The sequence below is a fragment of the Orbicella faveolata genome, unplaced genomic scaffold (genome assembly GCF_042242905.1).
Source record: "Orbicella faveolata isolate gen_17 unplaced genomic scaffold, um_ofav_v1 contig_35, whole genome shotgun sequence".
In the NCBI taxonomy this organism is placed as follows: domain Eukaryota; kingdom Metazoa; phylum Cnidaria; class Anthozoa; order Scleractinia; family Merulinidae; genus Orbicella; species Orbicella faveolata.
This window is the reverse complement of record NW_028301564.1, coordinates 14274724-14296331: the sequence shown is the minus strand read 5'-3', so window position 1 is coordinate 14296331 and position 21608 is coordinate 14274724. Positions and strand designations below refer to the sequence as shown.

At 38.7% G+C, this 21608-nt stretch overlaps 1 protein-coding gene and 1 long non-coding RNA gene across 4 annotated transcripts; one reads left to right on the top strand and one right to left on the bottom strand.

Moving 5' to 3' along the window:
- The first annotated feature begins 206 nt into the window (after positions 1 to 206).
- Positions 207 to 18857, top strand: LOC110066972 (uncharacterized). The gene is made up of 3 exons (XR_002298641.2): positions 207 to 353; positions 16089 to 16236; positions 17131 to 18857. It is a non-coding gene; the product is annotated as an uncharacterized LOC110066972 (long non-coding RNA).
- On the bottom strand, positions 1484 to 19807 carry LOC110066970 (neuronal acetylcholine receptor subunit alpha-10-like). 3 transcript variants are annotated; one of them, XM_089274320.1, is made up of 9 exons: positions 19597 to 19807; positions 14736 to 14842; positions 9761 to 9909; positions 7497 to 7541; positions 6811 to 6920; positions 5491 to 5529; positions 5100 to 5418; positions 4402 to 4660; positions 1484 to 3838 (listed from the first exon to the last, which is right to left on the bottom strand). In XM_089274320.1, the coding sequence occupies exons 2-9, from the start codon at positions 14812 to 14814 to the stop codon at positions 3225 to 3227; spliced, it is 1614 nt and encodes a 537-aa protein (XP_089130446.1). In that variant the 5' UTR covers positions 14815 to 14842; positions 19597 to 19807; the 3' UTR covers positions 1484 to 3224. The 3 variants fall into 3 exon arrangements, with proteins under 3 accessions (XP_089130446.1, XP_089130445.1, XP_089130447.1); XM_089274319.1 differs by lacking the exon at positions 19597 to 19807 and having other exon boundaries at positions 14736 to 15743; XM_089274321.1 differs by lacking the exons at positions 5491 to 5529; positions 19597 to 19807 and having other exon boundaries at positions 14736 to 15743.
- Positions 19808 to 21608: the final 1801 nt, after the last annotated feature.

Here is a 21608-nt window from a genome sequence, read left to right as displayed (position 1 = left end):
CAGTGTTTGGTCGAAACCCGCGAAAAACGTGAAAGAGCGCGTTCTTCTTCTCTTCCAGTCTCCCCTTCTTTCATTCGCGCTCTCCCACCCCCTCCCCCATTTTAGGCCAAGCTGGAGAGTTTTTCAAGCGGTCTCGTCTCGAGGGTAGAGGGGTAGGCCAAATCAAACTTAGTACACGCGCAAGGACCCATGGGGAGACACAATGGTTCGCGTACACAACGGCCTGTAATTATAACTTCGTTGGTTGCTCACCTCGTTGAGACTTTCGCCGGAATATAAATGACCATCAATAGAGTTTATCTTCGAATGGCTAGGGGATGTTACTCTTTCGAAGCTGAAAGCTACATTTTAAGGTAGGTGTTAGTGTAAATGGTAATTAATTTTAATTCAGTTTATATACACATTATGTCGTGCTAGAGGCGATCTTGATACGATTTAATTTGCTTTAGCGTAAGCATACATAATGGTCTGAATTTGTAAGCTTTATAATTTCATATATTCAAATTAGTAAGCTTTGTTTATTCTGATAGTTGTATTTAAGAGATTTGTTGTGAATATTATTCAATGGATATCTGTCTGATACCGTGCATACGTGATGATCGAATTCAACTTGAACCACGTGGAGACGCTGTGCACTTTATAGCTTTTCAAGGTTATGAACGGGTTCATCAGAAAAAAAAGTATACCTTCATTCGAGATACTTTAACAAAAGCAAGGCAGTGAACATAATTCCAAGCACTTGAGCCTACATGGGGATATCAAAACAAACGAATCCTGTCCGAAAAATGCCGGTTTCTTTTCGCGAGGTGTGAATATTTTTACAGCACACACACATGACAAAATGATACTCTCCGGCTCTTCCATGTCAAAACTCTTCATATATCTTGATAACGCAAGTATTGTAACTCAACTGGGTGTTTAATCATCGTTTAACTGAGATTTCGCTTTTCGCAGTCGGAAGCGATACGTAGTAATTCAAAGGATTTTTTTCTGTCGGTCTTGGCGGCAATTTCAGGATTATATTTCGAGTACGCAGGAACGCACAGAAATAGTATTTTTTCAACTTCCTCTGAAAAGAAGCAGTTCCGATGGGTAGGGAATGGTCTCTTTCTATGTGTCCGGGAGTGGTGAATACAATGTGCAGGAAAAACATCTCCCGAACTGGTGGCCGTGGGGGAGGGGAGAGGAGGCGAAGTGTGACAACTAGAAGTGGACCATACCTTAGTATACATACTATTCATTTCAGGACACGCTTATATATAAAGGATTTAGAGTTCGCAAGCTTTGAATTTTGGACTGATGGTCTTCTGACATAGTTTAAAATCGTGCCTAGTAAGTCTGGCAAGACTTCTGGCCTCCTCCTCCCTAACCCACATCATTATTGCTCCCAGTACAGCTATGTCATATGTCATTTGTTTGCTTCGTCACGCAATCCTTTCTTTGAAGATTGCGTGACAAGCCTACATACACAATGTGCACACTCTTTGCTTGTCCTGAAACACTGAATTTATTTTCGGTCACAGCTTGTTCATGTCTTGTGACTATAGTAGATGTAATGTGAGGCTGTATGAGCCAGCTGTTGTGCGGCAAGCCCACACAGCTCAAGACTAAAAACTTTGTTCACTACCTGTCACATGGACAGGCGATGTAAGCTTAAAGGGGCTCAGTCACGGTATTTTGAGTTATTTTGGCCACATATAAAATTACCTTTAAATGGTAGGAAACCTGAAAATAACAGTTTAATAAAATAGAGAAACACCAAAGAGATAATGATAAACCATAAAGGAACAAGGATGGCCAAGGATGGAGAAGATTGACACGGATTACAAACGACGAATTTGAAAAATTGAGGCTAAACTTTTCAATATGCGTAAACCGTGACTGAGCTCTTTTAAAATGTAAGAATATTGAAATATTCAAATAAGATGCACATCTACCATATATGCATCGACTTTCAAAAATAATTGAGTTCTAGATAAAACTCCTTTGTCTGGTTAGAATCTGTTTTTATAACATTACTTTCTCGAAAAATCAAAGTCTTGTGGAAAACTAGAAATCTACTCATAGCAGTTCCTGATATGACTAATACAACTCTACGAAATGTTTAGGCGACTATGTACATTTATCGTATGGCAAATGATACACTGCGGAAGGCAGCGTAAAAGCACTGCATCATAAAAAGCTACTCTTACATGAGTTATCAGTTTCACATTTTCTCATGATAACAAGCTAATCATTGGAGAATTCGCTCCGTTTTTTGCGCGGATTCTTTGTATGTAAGGCTGTGCTAGATAGACTCGCAGCTTCGACCGCTAAGGTACATCTGATCCCATTCACAGCAACGAGAACAAAATTTCTGTACATCTTCCAGCCCAAAAATTAAGATCCAATTTAAAATCAGCTCGTACCTCTGACTACCAACAAGAGACTATGCTCATTTTCCCCCACTACCAAACAATGTTTTTATCCTTACATGTAATAACGGACCGTTGCAGATTACGAGGGGTGGAGGGGCGAAAAGGTGTTGTTTTATTGCTCGATGAAAAAGGGATTGACGGTCTCGGTCCTTTTTTGATTTCCACAATAAGCGCCGTTGGTGGAAGGGGAATGGGGAAGGGGTGGGATAAAAATGTTCGACCTCTGGGGACCTAAATGTTTGTTTTGTTGTTATTGTTCAAGCTTCAATTCTAGTGCACTAATAAGGACGTCGTTTGAATCTGTGCTAAAGAGGAAAAAGGGATAGACCATAAATGGCGGAGTGAACGTTTTCACAAGTTATCCGTTCGCGTAAAGAGACTTCTCTGTACACTATCGCCTGCTGCTGAATCAGCAATGTTCTTTTCGCTACAGCTGAAGTGTTTTCCCCCAAAATGGCTTTGCGTGGTTTATTTTATCGAGAGACCGTTATCGCAGACGTCAATTTGAAACCCCTGTTTCGTGTAGCGATTTTCCCTTAGTCTTTTTTCTCTCAAAATGTTTGTGTGAAGCGACGAAAGCTGAAAAACGTTGCCGCTCTTTTAAAAGCGTTCACACTTTTTGCAAGTAACACACAAATTCACACCCAAGTCTCTAAAACGTCTGCATCGCAGATGGTCAAGGCGCATTGTTGTTTTCTGTTGACTAAGACCACTTTTGTTCAATAAGGGCAAGTTTCAAAACAAAGCAACATCTTGCCGTTTCTAGCCATCTCCGGCGTCTTCCCATAAATCACAGCGGGCCCTGTGTTACGGAATAAAAAGTCCCCTGATGCGAGGAGATTGCAGAAAAATGGCCATCGCTGAGACGGAGCCTATCACGACCGACGCCAAAAGCAGAAACCGATCCAGGATCCTGGCTGCATCTTGCCACTGTTTCTTGTAAAACTCTTCTTTGCTGCCATCGTAAACCGGAAACCTGGCCTCGGATACTTGTACCTCAGTTGTCTCGGTTTCAGTGTCCTGCGGTTTTCTTTTGACCGAGCGCTTCCTGGTAACGTGGTTTGTGGGAATGTTTCCATTCTGGGCTAAGAGCACCTGGTCACGTCCCCCACGAGGTTCCTCAAAAAGGTCCATTTCAAATTCGATCGAGTCTCTTTCCAGATCAAACGCGTCGTTCCGTTTCCTTTCCGAGGCAGCGTTCGATTGAATCATCTTTTGCGTGCTTTCGTCCACAGATCCTGAATCTGACAAGTGTCGGTTGGTCACGCGAGGTTCGTATCGCACAAGCTTAGCCAGCCATTCTAACACAATCTTGTGAAACCAGCCCGGCATCTTTGTATTGCGATGATGAAAGTTTAGTATGATGCACGTGGCCCCGAGGGCGGTACCTATTTCCATGATTGACACTGAATAGTACATAGCTGCAAAAAGCGAAAGCAAGAAATTCAGTTATTAATTGAGACTCTGCTGAATGTGCCCTGGCTCCTAGCTGTCCCCAGGCGCTCTCTTTTGTTTCAGTGACCGCGCAAATCAGCGACACTGCCACTGAGTGAGCAATTTCTAAAGACTCGGCTGTGCAAAATAATTTCCTACAACACAAAGTACGCACTATGGAAAACAGTAGACACGTTGACGCGATGAAATATTGCTTGACGGTGAAACAACAACAAAAGACCAATCTTCACAGCCAGTTAATATTGAAAACACTGAATGTAAACAGCTTAGTCCTAAGAAGTTCACCTGCCTCAAACTAAAGTTACCAATAACCACAATAGTCGCAATTATAACGGTATCATCTCAGGGAACCGCGAAAAAAGTTCTGATTCTAATCAGCGCGGAAACGTAAAATTGTTTCACTGAAAGTCAGTTTAGCATACAATCTCTTATTTCTACCTGAAACCCAAACGTGATTTCGGTGTTATAACTTGATGAACCATCTTGCTCGCTACCGTTGGAACAGAGGTTTTAAGTGCATGATTCATACCTAAAAGAGGAAAGTGCTCAGAGCTTGAAGGTAGCTTCTCTGACGTCAACTCTTGAAACACGGCCATTGATAGAAGAATAGTGATACCCAGGCCGACTCGTTCACCAGACTCTGCTGGGAGAATAAACTCCAGGAAGATGGTACAAGCTATGAGAGTACAAGGCAAGATCAGGCTCATGACGTAATAGTATGTACGTCTGCGCAGAAGCATGGTAATGGTCAAGTCCGCCACTGGTAAATCACAGCAATCATTTTCTTTCTGTTGAAAGGAAGAGTAAAAGATTTGTAAGCCACAACGACAACCAAATTTAACCCAGGCTGTTTTTTCTTAAGAACCTCTAAGGACGTGATATAAATGTTGCAATTTCTTCTGGAGGACATAAGTATGCCACCTATGTCTTGTACATAGAAAATGAAGGGCCTTATGCATTCTCATTTTTGCAAAATGAATGTCTAGCTAGTTCACAGGCATGCCACTTAAACTGAAAGAAACAAACATATCAACTAAACATAATAGGCTTAAACATCCCAACTGGCGGGAAGCAGACCAGTTGGCTATTTACAAGCATGACCAAGGAGTTGAACAAGAGTCTACCGAGAGACAACTCCGGCTAAGTGGTCAGAGCGGGACTTAAACCCAGCGCCCTGACCACTCGACCACGCTGCCTCCTTTTTTTAACGGTAAATTAAAAACGCGCCTCATTCCTCTCGATGTCTATCCACTCCACAGTCCATTCCTCGTTTTCCTGGAACACGTCCGATCCTCTCTCTTTCTTAGCAACAGCTTTGCCGTCTGTATGACCACGCCTCTCTCGTAAGTCAATCACGCTGACGTCATAAGACCAGGACGCGAAAACCATCTTACAGGTTTGATCGTCGAACGGGAAATACTTGACGTTGATGTTGCACATGCTCCTGTAGATGATATGAGCCCGCCAAGTCTGGTTGCCATCATGTCGTACCTTGACGTAGGTTGTGAAGCCGGAGGTGGCTTTCAAACTAAGTCGATCATCAGCACTGTAGAGATGAATGAAAATCGTTTAAAGCGTTAGAATTGTTGCATTTTGGGGGAAGTCTTGTCATTCTCACCTGTTAGTGGGAGGAAGCAGAAAATCAGAAGAGGAATCCCTAGGAGAGAAAAGCTCAGATTGATAGGAATTCTGAGAAATAAGTGGGTGCAGTGAGGTTGATGTCGAGTTACCCATGCTGAGTAACTTAATTTAAGGACCTGACAATGGAGGTACTTATTAATAAAGCATTAAGTCGAAACAAAACAAATTATGACCGTAACGGTGTTTGGATATCCGATCTTACATTACCATAGAATTTATAATAGACGATTTTATTTCTCCGTTTTCCCCTTAGTTTCAGTTTGATTGATTAGATATGTCATTTGCACACATTTCCAAATACCTCTAAGTTCGTCAGAAATACTTCACTACTTGTCATATTTTCAGCTCTCTTCTTGTTGTTTGAAAATGTAGTAACGCTCAGTCTTTCGTATTTAATATGTTACTTGGTATCTGAGAAGCCTGGCTCATCAGCGTTGGCTCTTGATCATAGCTTTCGTATCATGGACCGAGTATTGTTTATTGCTTCCTCTTGGTTGGATTGCTACATTTTGTTGCATTTTGGTAGGTTTCGCCGACAATTCGCCACCAAAATTTGAACCCCTGCTTTTAGTTTAGAGTATCAACGTTATGAGTAAAGTGTTTTCGTCTCCGGCTACGAACGAGCTCTTGTCACGCTGTATTAGCGACCTCCCAATCTAAAGTCCGAAGTGCTGATCATCGAATTCACTCGTTGCGTTGGTTTGGTATTTTTCTTAGATAAATGACAGGGTTTAAACTTGACAACATGTGCATTAATTTAGATGCAAGATGCGTTTGTTAATTAGCAATTTGAAGAAGACGTTAGAAATCAAGGCAAACCAGCAAACAGACAGGAGTGAGGCCGACAGGTAGACATGCATACAGACAGACTGACAGACAGACTGGCAGACGGGCAGACGGGCAGATGGGCAGACGGGCAGATGGGCAGACGGGCAGACAGACAGACAAAAAGAAAGACAGACAAATAGACAGACAGACAGACAGAGGGGCAGATGGGCAGACGGGCAGATAGGCAGATAGGTAGAGAAACAGACAGACAGACGAGCAGATGGGCAGACGGGCAGATGGGCAGACGCGCAGACAGACAGACAGACAGACAAAAAGAAAGACAGACAAATAGACAGACAGACAGAGGGGCAGATGGGCAGACGGGCAGATAGGCAGATAGGTAGAGAAACAGACAGACAGACGAGCAGATGGGCAGATGGGCAGACAGGCAGATGGGCGGGCAGACAGACATTCAGGAAGACAGTAAGACGGACTGTAAACAAACAAGCTCAAAGAAATCAAGACTTACTTGTTGTACAGAATGACGTCTGGTACCCAGATCATCTCAGGAGGAATCATAATCTCCTTGGCGCCGCCATAATCGCTTGGTTTCCACGTCATGTAAGGATTGTTCCAGTCCTTTGGAGGATGAAAATAGAATAGAACTATGCTTAAAAGGAAAGCCTGATATGATAACACAGTTGCTCACTCGAAAAAATCAATCTGACATGGCGTTGCCCAGCCCATGTTTATTAAATAGTGAAATGAAAATCAGTTTCTGAATATTTCCAGTGATTCAGTTGGTTAAATTGACGAAGCCCGTGCTTTCTCGGGGAGCTGTCAGTGGTGAGCTACATGAAAATTTGCACTAGAATTTGTGGAGTGCTTGAGAGTAATTTCGCGAGTTTCTGATTGGATAACAGAATTCCAAGTGTTCGTTGTTCGTTGTATTCAAGAAGGGAAAATGAAACTTATTATTTCATTTGAGTGCACAAAACCATCCCTTTTATAAGCAAAATATGTCTCTCGTTATTTCTATAACCATACTTAAGGGGGCGTACAGAATCGTTATATAGTTTGAAAAATGCCCCTCTTTAAAATGTTGAATGCCAGTAATCGTGGCAAAACTTAGACAATCAAAAACATTTAGAGACCATGCTTTTGTTAAAATATCGATGCACTGAGATATATAATCTAGAGAAAGGATAATCTCACCAGACGAACCCAGAAGTGAGTCTTGATTATCTGCTCCTTTTCATCCTGCAACATTCACAGAATTCCGTTTAATAAGAGTGACAACAAGGAAAGGGAAAGCTTTTGTTTGTGTCTAAATGATACATAATCCGTACGCTTGCCTCCTGTTAACAGAACTGAATATTATGGTATATCAGAAGGGGCCAAAAATCTAACTACCCAGGAAATCCCACTGAGCTGCAGCCGAGACAGGAAACAGGAAATTAAACAACGAGGACAAAGAAAATGTTAGTTCCGGTGGGATCAGTAAATCTTGTGAGGTCTTCCTGTTGATAAACTCCCACGCAGACGCTCTTAGGGCTCGTCACGCGGCGGGAGGGGGGGGGGGGGAAGGGGGGGAGGGGAGGGGAGAACGAGTGACGAGTCCCAAGAGCATTTGCGAGGAGGCTATAGAAGTTCCAAAGTTAAGAGAAGCCAAGTCGTTTTGCTTTGGAAGATGCCTTACCTATCTTCCACTTAGTGTATACGTTGGATTGTGCGCCACGTGACAGTTCATTGCAAAAGGCCCATTAATGCTAATATTTGTACCCTTATTCTGTTAATTGAGTATTTCTTTTTCGTGTAAACCACACCAGCCTTTCCTCTGATGTGGACAAAATTATTCCTCTGATTGGTGCTCATGATATTTAGCCAGCACCTGAACACAGGCTTATTTAAGTCTATTAACAGTGGCTAGTGCGTCAAATTCTATATGAAGGGCGCATTCATTGAGAAAATTATGTGCATAAATTTGTCGAGTATCAGATATTCACGCCAATCAGTCAGTCTCGAGTCTCAGTCTCGGATCATTTTCTACGCATAGGTACCCGATGCGCCGACAAATCTAAGTATGTATGTTGCTTCTTGCAAGGCATATTTGTCGTTGTATATTCCACAAATCAAACCAAACACAGTAATCAGTTTGTGGTATCACAGAACGCCTACAAAAAATGTGCGGATTCTTTTTGAAAATACATGTCTGCGATATTACCATTCAATTTTAGTTCATAAAAATTAAACAAAAGTGGCCACTATAGTATAGTTTGTGGGAGCCCCATTTGATAAAATATTTAGGTGATTAAACAACAGAACCAAAAAAACGAGTCAGAAATTTTCTTTGTTTGTTTAGGTAAACACCAAGAAGAGAACAGTTACTGCAACTCACAATCCGTCTAATCCACCATTTTAAAACAAGAGACAAAATCTAAAGCATTCAATATCTGTGAAATTAAAATCTAATGTCTTCGGACTTGGAAGGGTTTTCAGACAAATGTGTAGAAAGCTTATGAAACACCACTGCATGCTCCCTGAAACCTGAAATTTTATCAGCAAGATCTTTTGCGTGTTTTCTTGAGTTTACATACTGCTTTTAGTCAAATCTTTCGAAACATTTTGATGTTGTATTAGATCTTTTTAACCGTAATTGTTCATCAGCGCACCACGTGCTTCCCATTTTCAAAATCGTGAATTTTTCCGCGGAAGGTTTATGGAGTAAAGGGAATATCCTCAACGAGGAAATTGGGTGATAAAACTTATGCTTCTCCGAACTAACGCTGTGAGATTGAACAAGAATACGTAAGGAGAATTAGCTTGTTCACATCAGGGTTCGAAGTACAGTGGAACCCTGCCTTACGACCACCCCGTTAATACGACCACCTCGTTATTACGGCCACTTTATTCTGGTCCGCAAAAAAAGCTCAGACAGTCATTTTGTTATTTAAAGAACCCCTTTAATTCGACCAATTTTCCATGACCCGAAGGTGGTCGTATAAACGGGGTTCCACTGTAGTTACTTAACGGATGCATGTATCTTGTTACTCGTTCGTCTTTCATTGTCTGCATGTCTTAGGCAATGTTCAGACTTGGTGCCCAAGCACGGTGCTACAGTGCGATTCTCGCTGGGCATCGCACCAATGTGAACACACCTTTTTTCCAAGTACTCACCAGAATTTGGGCTCTAAATGGTACTTGGGTAATTGGAGTACACTGTGTCTGAACGCAACACTATTTTGTACCACCGTCCAGCTGGCACCAGTGTCCAGGCATCAGCGCTCAGGCAGCAAGCGTGAACACAGCCTTAAGTCATTTAATTCAAAGCCATTCAATTGCTTTTGGTTTTATGCCTTAGTGAGCTATTATTGTTAGGTTGCTTACGATTTGAAGTTAATACTGAACATTGCAACCTGTGAAGTTGCTCAAAGTCGTAGTCATTTAAAAATTTTCGACGATTTTAATTCCTTTCTTACCACTTTAGCGACACCAATTAACTCAGCGCTAAAGCCGATGACAACAGCCTTAGAACGATCCTTCACAGGCCGAACAAGTCTGCGGTTCTTGTAATCCCGCAGAAGGTATTTCAATAATCTCTGGTCGTCGGTAGTGTTCCCAAGTCGTTCTGTGGAACGTAAAAAACGCATATTGAGTAGGGTCTAAGCGCAGCACATTTTGAATTGAATAAATTAAGAGCACATATATAAAAACCAAGGCCCTGTCCACACCACGGCGGAGAAATTTGAAAACGCAGCTTTATTTCAACGGTTAGGCCTATCGTCCACACTAATCCAGACCAAAAAGGGAGCTTTTCGAAAACACTCTTCACACCGGAGGAATTTGAAAACGTCAGCTTTCCGTTTTAGTGGGGACGGAAAACATTTTGAAAACCGAGGTTTTCGAAAACGACAACGTCTTGATAATCATGTGATTTATCCTAACCCTCAGGATGTAATCAAGATTTTCAACCGCCGGTGATTGTTGCGTTTTCAAATTTCTCCGACGTAGTGTAGACGGTACGTAAAAATTCGCAGTATGGATCAAGTGTTTCACATGACGTCACGGCGGCAGTGTTAGAGTTCTCGTACAACTAAATTTTTTTTCGTTTTTGTAGATGCAAATATTTTCTATGGTATGGAAACATCAGTGTGTCTGTTTGAAAAAATATTTAAATGTTAGATTGCAAGCTGGAGATTTCTATCGCGTGATAGTTGACTTGGGTTACGCCCTCGTCAACTATCACGAATAATCTTAACTGTTTTGGTGTAAATACACCAGTACTAATGGTTCAAAACTTTATCTAAATTCTTTTCACAGACATTGTAGTCTGAAAAGAAGTGGCCGCCTTTTCGTTAACAACCGCATACTGTTAGGTTGCTCACTATCAACGAGACCTACAACAATAGATAGTCAATGGCATACGTAGCCAATAAGAGAACACAAGAGACTAAACAGCATTCATGATAGATAGCTAGTAGATTTATACTATTATTATACATTGAACTCACTATGTCTTTTCTGATTGGCCGAAAGCGTATAGTGAATTTTCGAAATCAGCGCCTGTGACGTCATCTAGCTGCAGATTATACAATAATCATGTCAAGGACACTCAAGGTCACGGGTAATCATGTCATGTATGACCGCGGTGCATGATTTGTAAGGGTAATTATGTCAAGTTCGCGCACTTTGTGTTGCTTGCCGTCAGTGAAGAAGTAAAAACATGACTTCCATTGTTTTTTTTTTCGTTCAATGTGCAATAAAACAATTATTACATTCGGCTTTGGGATATCCAGAATAACCCCTACCTCGACCTTGATTATTCTGGATATCGCAAAAACCTCATCCAATAATTGTTTAATATTCGTTCTAATCAAGATTGTTCCTACAAATATTTCTTTCTAAGATATTGTAACCGAAAGTTGATACAAATTTTGGTTTTTTAGATAAAACATTTTACTTAAATTTCTTCACATTTATGAAAACCCAAACAATCGTAATTCACGTTCTTTTTACCTAATGTTTCAATTTGTTGACAAGTGAATTATTTAAGAGTTTTGTCTTATGTTCGACGTTTTGGTGTCCAAATGCAATCATATGTCACAGTATCATTTTATCAAATATTCTTTTATCTGCTTTATAGTCCATACAGGTTTTAACATCGAAGGTCCGCAAACACCAGTAAAAATCTGATCCTAAATATTTAACACTAAAAACTTTATTACTTCCTTGACGTCATTTCACTTTACGTAGAAAGCCTTGTTAGTGGATTTCTATGTTTAAACAGGTTACACACAATTCGATTGCAAATCAAATAATTCCTTATCGGACTGAAGTTTGCAGACGAGAGTGATGCGCAAGATCTAGCCCTTGGACCAAAATATCAAAATAAGGCAAACATTGCGTCAAACAAGTTACATGTGATAAAACATTTTGGTCACCGTATTATTAAAAACATTCTAAGAAAACCCTTTCATTTTATGGTACTTTTGTAATAGGCCGTTTTGCATTATTCTTTTAAACCCAAACACTTCTCGTAAAATGGATCATGCTTTCTCGGCAGATTGTACAGAGCAACATTATTAAATATAATTACGCTTTAGGAAAGCCTCATGTTCAGAATCAAATAACATATTACATTGTCAAAGTGAACTGAAGTGCGACCAAGTAATTTAATGCCTAACATTTTGCATTTTCTGACATGTGTAATTTACCCCCGTGTAAAAAATAAAAACAATCTGTTTCCGTTGTTAACCTTGGCATTTTAAGATTTATCAAAACCTCATACGGTCGGCTTTTTCAAAGGTCACTGGAATTAAATGGGATTTCCACAGGAAGAAAATTGAGTCGTCACTCAGTTAAATGAAACAGCACATGCTAAATGCAAAACGAGAAAACCGGCAACATAAAATAAATCATGATTTAAGACTTTCTTGTTATTCGTGCAACATGATTTCGTTACTCTTTTTTTGCTTAACAAAACAACAATTTATGGTGTAAAGCTGCAAACGAGCAAAGAAGCAAAATACGAAATAACCATAAAACAAAACAGCAGTTTGCATTCCGGTGCGTATTTCGTAAGTTTCTAAAATATATTTGCACACTGTGTTGTGAATTAAATATGGCACCAAATCGAATTGCGTTTGCATTGCCATGTTGTGGTTGAAAGTTTGGTTTGACTGAGAGTATCATTTCAAGAAGATAAACACGTATATCTTTTTAATGTGAATCACAGCAGTCTTCGTTCTTAATACTGTATTACTGTATTAAACGGACGATAGACATATCGCATAATGTAAAAACCAATGTTTTGATATCAGAGAGCAACAGACATTAGCTCCTTCTAGAAATATCGGATAGAACATATATGACGAACTAATTATTTTCTTGTTAATTTTTAAAAACAACACGAAGCTAACCTTTTTGTATTAAAATAAGGGTGGTAAATTGACACTATCGCTTACGTCAACACCGTACTGATTTTAAGCGGACATGACTTATCGGCAAATACTAAGAGAGTATCAAGACTGACAGACTATACCTTGTTTTGGCTATGAACTTGAGATTCATCAGTCGCCCGTTTCTGCTTTACTCGACGGAATAGTTCTGTTCAAAGTTATATATTTAGCTTTGTTAGCTATATTTACCACAGAGCTTGTCACCTTTTGTTTTTTATACCATGAGTATCTGGGAAAACACGGCAAACGCAGAAAATATTCTTCAGGTATTTTGAATAGATCATCAGCTATCGCATGAAACTCGAAAGTGAATTTGTTAATTTCTTCTATTAAAGCGGCTTTTTCATTGGGAGACTGTTAAATGCCTTTTATGTCATTGCCATGTTAATGAATCGACAGACTATTAGAATACACAACAAGAATCAATTTTGGCTCAGAGGTAAAATGTTTCAAATAAAAACTGAACACGTATAGTTAATGGCAGGTCCTCAAGGCGTTTGAATTCGTTTGTTCTTCGTAAATGCAGGTCAAATTAAATACTGGTTGGTCAGGAATCTCGTGCATTTCCTCTCTCTATCATAAATTGAAGCGTGAAATCAAAATTACCGAAATTCTGAAGGCTATCATTTGAAAGTGTAATTTAATTTGAAAGTAAGTTTAGCATACAGCTCACAAGCGCCTTTATCAATTTAGGTGACACGCACGGGTAGTTAGATCTTTGTAAAAGGCGCAAGTCTCGAATTTCTAAGTTGGCATCAATAGGACTATTTGAAACAATTTTCTTGAAGTTTTTTGGCTTATGAAAACCATTAACTAGACGGAAAGTAAAGATTTGTGAAATCTCAAGAGAGCCAACCAGAGTTAAGAGCTGAAGTGGCTTAATTTTCCTTTCTTGTACTCATGCAAATTGGTTCTATTCATGTACCTCCAAGGGAGAAGTCAATACGGGATTTATTTCATTTTGCAAAATATCAGTAATATCTCGTGATAACAGTTGATTTATGCGTGGTCCATACTTTTAAAAATGGCAGCGAATGTCTGTAGACATGGCGACTAGTTCAACTTTTCGTTTACTCTTAGAAGGAATGACGCACTTTAATTTAGAGTGGAATAAATTTCGAAACTACAACACTAGTGTCTATCTGCAGAAGTCCTGTTTTATAAAGCATAGATGCACCTCACCGTTTTATTTTTTCAAACTCCAGTGGTGGTCGAACATTCATTGAAATAAAACACGAAGCAAAGTGACAAAAAAGTTTTTTCATTCGGCGCTACTGGTGTTTCTTTTTATGGCGGTGAGATTTTTACCCTCTTAAAGTAAAAACCGCGAATTTTAATATTCTATCGATGCTATTTATATCTTTTCACTTACTAGGCAAATCTCTAAATAACATTCTGCTCGAGATATTACAACCTTAGCAACTGTATAGATGTTTTCATATCATTAAAAATTTATGGAAAACGCAATTCGTCGATTATTTGGGTCTTACACAGTACATATGTTTTAAAGCTGAAAGATGTTTTTATACCAGGGGGTCATAACATCGATCGCCTAGATTGAAAAGAAGGCTCAATTCTTGCTTCGGGCATCGCCGAAAAAAAATGCAGTGTGAAATTCAATTATTTTTTGTCAGAGGAATAGAAATTGTAATAGAATTAAAATCACCTCGCGAACTTCTTAGAGAAACCGCTACGCCACGAATAAACCCGCTGAGAGGTAACTAAACAAGCAAAATCTCATGTAGATACCAGAAATGTGGACCTTCTAATGTAAGAGAAAATTCAAACTGTAATTTCCCTTATCGTATTTAATGGAGGTAGACCATTTTAAGTAAGATGGGTCTCAAGCAAACAAATTGAAATTCGCGAACACAATTCCAAATCAAGCCTATATGATATGCGTTAAAACACAAACATGACCAAAAATCCTATTTCAAATAAACTTAACTACTTTACGGATCAGACTGGCATTTACAATAGGCTAAGAATTTCATACCTTGTGTTTTCATCTCAGCGGAGGCGAAGCTTAGAGTGAGCGTACAGCTGCTTAGAAGGCACAACATAAACAAGGACATCTTGACAGAAATACTTAACGATGGCAGGCTAGAAAAAAGAAAAAGCAAAGGAAGTTTCAAGGCGTTTTCTTGAATTGAAGTTGCAGTGACGTGTGTATAGGCGAAGAGAAATGCGTATTTGAAATACGACGCATGAGTAATGTGTTATATTACTCTGACGTCAGACGGTCTAGAGAAAGATTAAATGCGCGTGGAATCATACTCTTGATGTCTTCCATGGATAATTCAAACATATCAACGCGGTTATACCGTAATTTATCCACCGCCTTTGAAAACCCAACAATTCACACCAAAGAACACCCTGCATGGATGCGTATACGCCTTGTTGTAATCAAAATGTTTTAAGTCAGCTAGGTATTTTCGAAATTAGCGGTTGTTCTCGATTTAACTGAATATTTAGTATATATGATTAACAACGATGCCGACGTAGAAATACTCTTGAGTAGACCCAAAATGTTCTTTTTTGTGTTGTTTTGAAACAATTTTGAAACATTACTTCTTGAATAAGAAGTACATAATTTGTGTAACCTTTCTAAAAACCGTTGAAATGTTGTCGCTGTGCGACGAAAGACCAGAAAAAATCGATTGAATTCAAACATAATTTTGCCTTTTAAAAAAAGGGAGTGCAGAAGATATCTTTATGTTTTGACAATAACAGGATTAATTTTGATTTTAAAGATAAATACATTTTGGTCTCTTTGTCAATAGTTCTTATTCAATGGATCCGAAAACAAAGTTCGCTTTTTCTCGTAGTATGATCATTGGCAACTGATATGTCTGAATTAGCGGCTAACAAAATTTCTCTCGGGCATGTATAAAATAATAAAATACTTCATATATTTTACTAAAATACGTTTGTGCGTTTATAAACGGATGTTTAGTTTCCTGAAAAAAATTAAGTTACTGACAGTGAGGGATGAATAATCCAAAACGGTAAAAAAATAATAATAATAAGAAACCATTATTCAGTATTCACGTAGAGTGATTCTTTCTATTTTCTCACCATTATGAAAAGAGGTTTTGTTTGTAATAAAAGGCGAACGTAATTAGGGGCATTATCACGTTTGTCCTTATCGAGAGTCCAATTTTATTGCTTAACTAGCACAGAAATGTCGCTTCAGTGTGATACGCCGCCCAATCAGATTCAAAGACAGGTAAACAAGGAAAATGTTTGTGGCTAATTACGTTTTTCTTTTACAGACTATCATTAATACAGTTGAATAAATCATACGTTCAATATGTTTGACACTGCTTTTCTTAATTACTTTCTCTAGTTTGAGCCCATCAGAGCAAGATTGATGTTCAAGAGCGTTTTCAATACTTGGACGCATAATTGGTTTGCAAGATGTACGGCACTGTTAATACTCTGAAAAGGGTATTATATTGCACTGGGCTGTCAAGGTGTTATTGCTCTCCTGTCAGGTAAATTATTACTGATTTTCTCACAAAACTCTTCGCGTTCGTATGAAGGTTATTTAAGTAAACTTTCGTTTTGGTTTAATAGTTTTTATTATGAGTTTATGTTCAAATGTCATCTTGCCCTGCTGTTGCGTAATTTCCAAAATGGCGGCGTCGAGAGAAACTCGGGAGAGTATATTGACACTTTTTTTTACCTCTGTATGCCGTAGAATGGCTGCGAAAGATGCTACTCTTATCTTTACTTCAATGTTAATTTGTATTATTTAGCAATCATTCCACAGAATATCTACTTCACAACGATAACAGTTGCTTTGTGCTCAATTTTGTTGTTGCAAGGGCCGCTTGTTACTCCGCTTTCTGAGCATGTAGGGAGTACATTAGCTATGTTTGGAGAATCCACAGTTAAACCAAGATCATAGGAAAGCCGATACTATCTTTAGTTCTGCATCTGTAAATTCCTGACTATTTTGTACAAAAGTCTATTTTTCACTAGCTATCCGGCCTATATGAGAAACATGTTCTCGTTCCGTTCTACTTCATACAACATGCGTGGAAACTATATACTGGAAATGCCCAAACCTAAAACTACAACTTTTGGTCTCCACTCCTTTACTTATCTGGCAACAAAAGAATGGAATTCTCTACCCAATTTTATAAGGTTATGTAACTTCTCAGACTTTAAAAAGCACATCAGTAAAGCCAATTCATGAAACATGTAAATGACAATTTTATAATTAGTTAATATAAGTCAATTGTAAATATGTAAATAGCAATTTCTATTTTAATTTTTCGTTATCAATTATTTTGTTCTCGGAAATATTAGCTTGTCAAGCTACTCTGAAATTCGAGCTTAAATGAAGTTTATGTATTTATGTATGTATGTTTGTTTGTATGTAGGAAAGTTGTCAACCAGGTCATGAAGTCATTAGGACGTGATTTTAGCTAACGACGCCCGGCGAAGATGGAACTGGATATGGAAATTAACACACTTATTTAAAACGTTTTGCATGAGGTTGGCCAGATTGTCAAATTCCTTGTTTAAAGAAGATATATTGGAGCTCGCTGTAGAATGCAGATTATGAGGATTTTGAGAAAACAGCAGCAACACAATGAGAGATTTGGAAACTGAGATAAGGAACTTTCGTTTTTTCCTCGATAGTCGACAACCTAGGTTTGAACAGGCTAACGAAAGTATTTTCACAGCAACAGTTGCTTTTAATAAGTATGTCTAAAAATATAAGTTACTGTCTTAAATCATATTGCACGAGATTCAGTTGTTTTCACGAAAACTGAACTTTCTTTATCTAGTACAAATGTAACTACAATTCCATATTTAGTTGCAATTACTACAAAATCATTTTTCAACTTTATTGCAGTTTGCCCATGGATGGCACTATTAAACTGAAGTGTTCTAGTTTTAACTATAAACTGCAACGTAGAGCGCGTGATTTGAACTGATTGATTGCCCGCGAGTGTACCCGCCTGCCATTTATAGCATATTTTGAAAAATCCTAGACGACTGACAAAGTTGGGCATACGAGAGTTTCTGGGCCTGGTTGCCTTTCTGTTTTTCAGAGGGCGGAAACTTCTAGGATTAATTTAGGATAAATCAAGGATTTATCTAGGATTTAATCACTATAAAGCGCTTAGGAAAGCAATGCATAAGCTATTAAATTTTATTTGTAAATTCATTTATCGAGTAAGACATTGCTTTCAACGTATATATTGAGAGATATTACACTGATCATAGAAACGCTGGCATTAGTACTTTCTTGGTAAAGTGATCATGCTAGCCTCGTACGTTAACCGATAAAGTTTGGCTTCCTTTGAATGGAAAGAAACCTCGAATGTACAAGAAGGGGAGTGAGACCAAACACAAATTGAAAAACAAACCCGAAGATATAAACTCAGATTTTCAGGATGTCACGTGATAACTGTAGCGGGAACTCTCATTATTCTTCATTTAACGCAAATGAAACGAAATTAATTTGTTCTTCGTAACCACAAGATATATTCTGCTCACGAATTTCACCAAAGAGTGAGGACTATTCTGAGATTTACAATTTCCCTTTGTTTCAGGGCATTTATTTGCCGTTGTTGTAGCTTGCGTTAAATCCCTGATATTTATTCTTTTTTTTCTTTCAACTGGATAAATGGGTCCCCCTTCTAGCACAATCATCGACAGAACGTACCTTGATATAAATAGCCGAAAATTAACTACCCAAAATTATGATTTTGTACTCGGCAATTGACAGACCAAAACTGAGATAGAAATGACACATAGCAATATGAGACATACTTAACGACATACAACTGATGTCTTTTCATTTGATTCGAATTCATTTGAAAGTTTGGAGAAAATTGAGAAAATCTGAAGAGATTACTTTATGTGATTAAATTATAGTTCATCAAAGCTTTTTCCCATAAATCATTGACACATTTCATGCACTTTTAAGAAAGGCTAGCGACATTGTCCATTTATGTTTACAAAAGGAAGTTCTTAACGTCTTCATATGTTCTTAGTTCAATCCATTGTTTTGACTCAAGTGACATGTTTTTTTCAAACAGTACAACATCGGTAGAGTGTTTGGAGATTTATAAATAAACACTGAAAATGACTTGCATTTAAATTGCACTTTGTTTTGCTTTAATTGCTTTGAGAGCAGCTGGGAAGAACGATTCTTTGCTGTTTATAAACATGGCAGCAAATGATCTAGCGTATACATGCTAAAGAATCGTAACATCTTCGAAAATTTCAAGTACACTCGAAAATGCGTGTAAAAAATACTTACGACAATGTAACACAAATTCTTTTGTAAGCTCTCGTTCATATGTCAGTTGTGTAGATGTGTGTGTCCCTAGCTTAGAAAATAGGCAACTTTAAAGGTTTTTAAATTCATTGTTTACAAAACTTAGTTAAGCCCTACTCCATTAGTTTTATCTAAATTTGCATAGAGAAAAAAAGGAACTTCTATAACATATATTAGTCCTTATACATTGCAGTTATTTTATTCGGTTGTGTCACAACTGCATGTACAAGAAGCAGGACTACTTTTTACCTGCTCTTCTAACAGGCGAGATCGAGAAAAAGCCAACATGAACGTTATAAATATGTTTTTACAACGGGTAAAATCTGGTATTCTTCAGTTCGTCGAATTATCATTTGAGGTTACTCAAAATAAAACTTCACAGAACATGTATGAAAATCGGGCGGTTCTATATTCTAAAGCGCGGTCTCCTCAAGGTTATTTGCGAGAAGGCTCTTTTCAACTGAACAAAGTAAAAAAGCAACTTTCTTGAATCGATAAACTATGCGACACATAATAGAATAAAATCATTCAGTGCAAATAATCGTTTGTTCACCTTTCTTAGTAATTCCTTGTACCTTCCTGGTGTCAATCAATATGCCAGATATCACATCCCATCCCTTGAAAGAGGATAACAAGAAAAATCCGTGTGTGCTTGCCAGGGTAACAGAGCGAATCCAGTAACAGTGAATCAAGAGTGTTCCGGTTTCGCTTTAAATGCTACTGCGCATGTCAGTAGAGACGTTGTGGGAGTTTTGCTTACACCCTTCTCCTACGCATTATTTCGAAATTTTCATGCAAATTTTAATCCAGAAATGACGTCCCGAATAAAACCTTTTACTCCAGCCAAAGGCTATTTTTGACCTGCAAACAACCGTTTCCTCTTCACAAGCAGTTCCTCTGCTTAATTGCTGGTTTCTGTGTTCCAAGTTTTGATTGGCCGCGCCAGAGGACCTTTGAAGTGTTTGTAAATAACGCGCGTGAATGTCATTTGTCTGGCGTCAGCTTTAACGCGAATTTATTTGAACCACTAAAGCTAAAAGTCTAACACGCACAGAAAACAATAGTTAGATGTTGATGGATTTAGCAATGCTGTTTTTATCAGTGCAAACAAATCGTATTGCAACTTTAACACAAGCCAGCAGTTTCATTACGTCTTTAATTTAAGTTCATACATTTTAATCCACCTGATTTTGCAATTACACGAAGAAGTGAGAATGATTTCAAATTGTCAGAGCTATTTCCCTCGGGCAATAAGATGAATTAGAAGGAACTTGAAAAATCGACGGTTGAATAAATAATGTTCAGGTGTTAGTACAGTTATCTGGAAATACGTTAAGTAAGCAGACACGATTGAATCCGCTTAATAGAAGATAACCTCCGAACAAGGCCACTTAGTATATGAGAGAACATAACGACACGGTTTCAACAAGCCGCCCCTTAAATTCTTGAAGGTCTAAGACTTGTTACCATGACAACTGTTGGTAATTGACCGTCGCCCCGAACTGGTCTGGCGACCGAACATTTTTGCAGGTGCCTGAAAAACAGCCAAAATGATAACAAGCAAATGGGTGTCCGTGTAAAATGCATACGTCGTTGATTGTCAACCTAACGTCACATGATGACCTTGACAATCATAAGACAGGTGATGCGAAATGGTAAGATGGAAATGGTGATGCGAAAGGACGAGCCCACCGATGAAAAACATACATTTGCCACCAAATTTTTCCATAGCGAATTTGAAAAGCGGATGCTCTCAGCGCTACATGCTAGCTTTCCCAGAGGGCATAAAGTCAGTGTTTTTCTTGAATTATCTCCAATTAACTATTGGTGAATTAACGTCAGCTTTTCAAATTCGCTAGGTGGTTAATTTACCTTCAGCAACTTTACAATGAATGCCTCTCAAATTTCTACCATCTCACTGAATAAAACCGTTTTCAAAATCGACTGTCATCGAGTCTTTCGTGAGCCCAGGCTCAAGCTTCCCTTTACAAAGTGTCTGAGCCGCAGAGAGTGGAACGGTTTATCTGTCTTTGCGTTTCCTCGGGACCGTTTTAAATGTTTGGAAGAATGTGTTTTTCTTGTGGTTCAATTGTACCTTTGGTATAACTTGACATTTTTCTTTGTTTCATATGTCATGATTATAATATAAATACCATACACTTTGAGCTGGAGGGCGAATCAACGACAAGTGATAATGTATAGCGATACTTCCTGGGGCGGATACAGGATTTTTGAGAAGCGGGGTTCCAGATACGGACTGCCGAAGGCGGTTCCTTTGCAGGTGTCGGGGGCATCTACGCCGGAAAATTCTTAAAATATATCGAGGTCCTCGAAAATGGGGCGTTCTGAGTCAGCGTTTCATAATGTCTCATTTGTTTTAATTTAGGGGTTCGTCCGAGTCCCCCCTCCCGAACCCCCCTTGATCCGCCCCAGATTTCAGTTTACACTAAAGGGTCCTAGTAAGGGATCTATTTGTGCAGCGTTTTTTGTTTCCCAATGTCTTCAGAATTCCAGATTTTATACTGACTAGGAAAAACCGGTTTCCTACAGCACACGTGCTTTACT

Excerpts from the sequence above, each read along its gene's own strand:
- LOC110066970 (XM_089274320.1), bottom strand. The coding sequence starts at position 14,814 with ATGTCCTTGTTTATGTTGTGCCTTCTAAGCAGCTGTACGCTCACTCTA. Across the intron at positions 5,530-6,810 it reads GACGTCATTCTGTACAACAA|GGATTCCTCTTCTGATTTTC; the intron begins GTAAGTCTTGAT and ends TTTCTCTCCTAG. Across the intron at positions 4,661-5,099 it reads TAGACATCGAGAGGAATGAG|AAAGAAAATGATTGCTGTGA; the intron begins GCGCGTTTTTAA and ends TCCTTTCAACAG.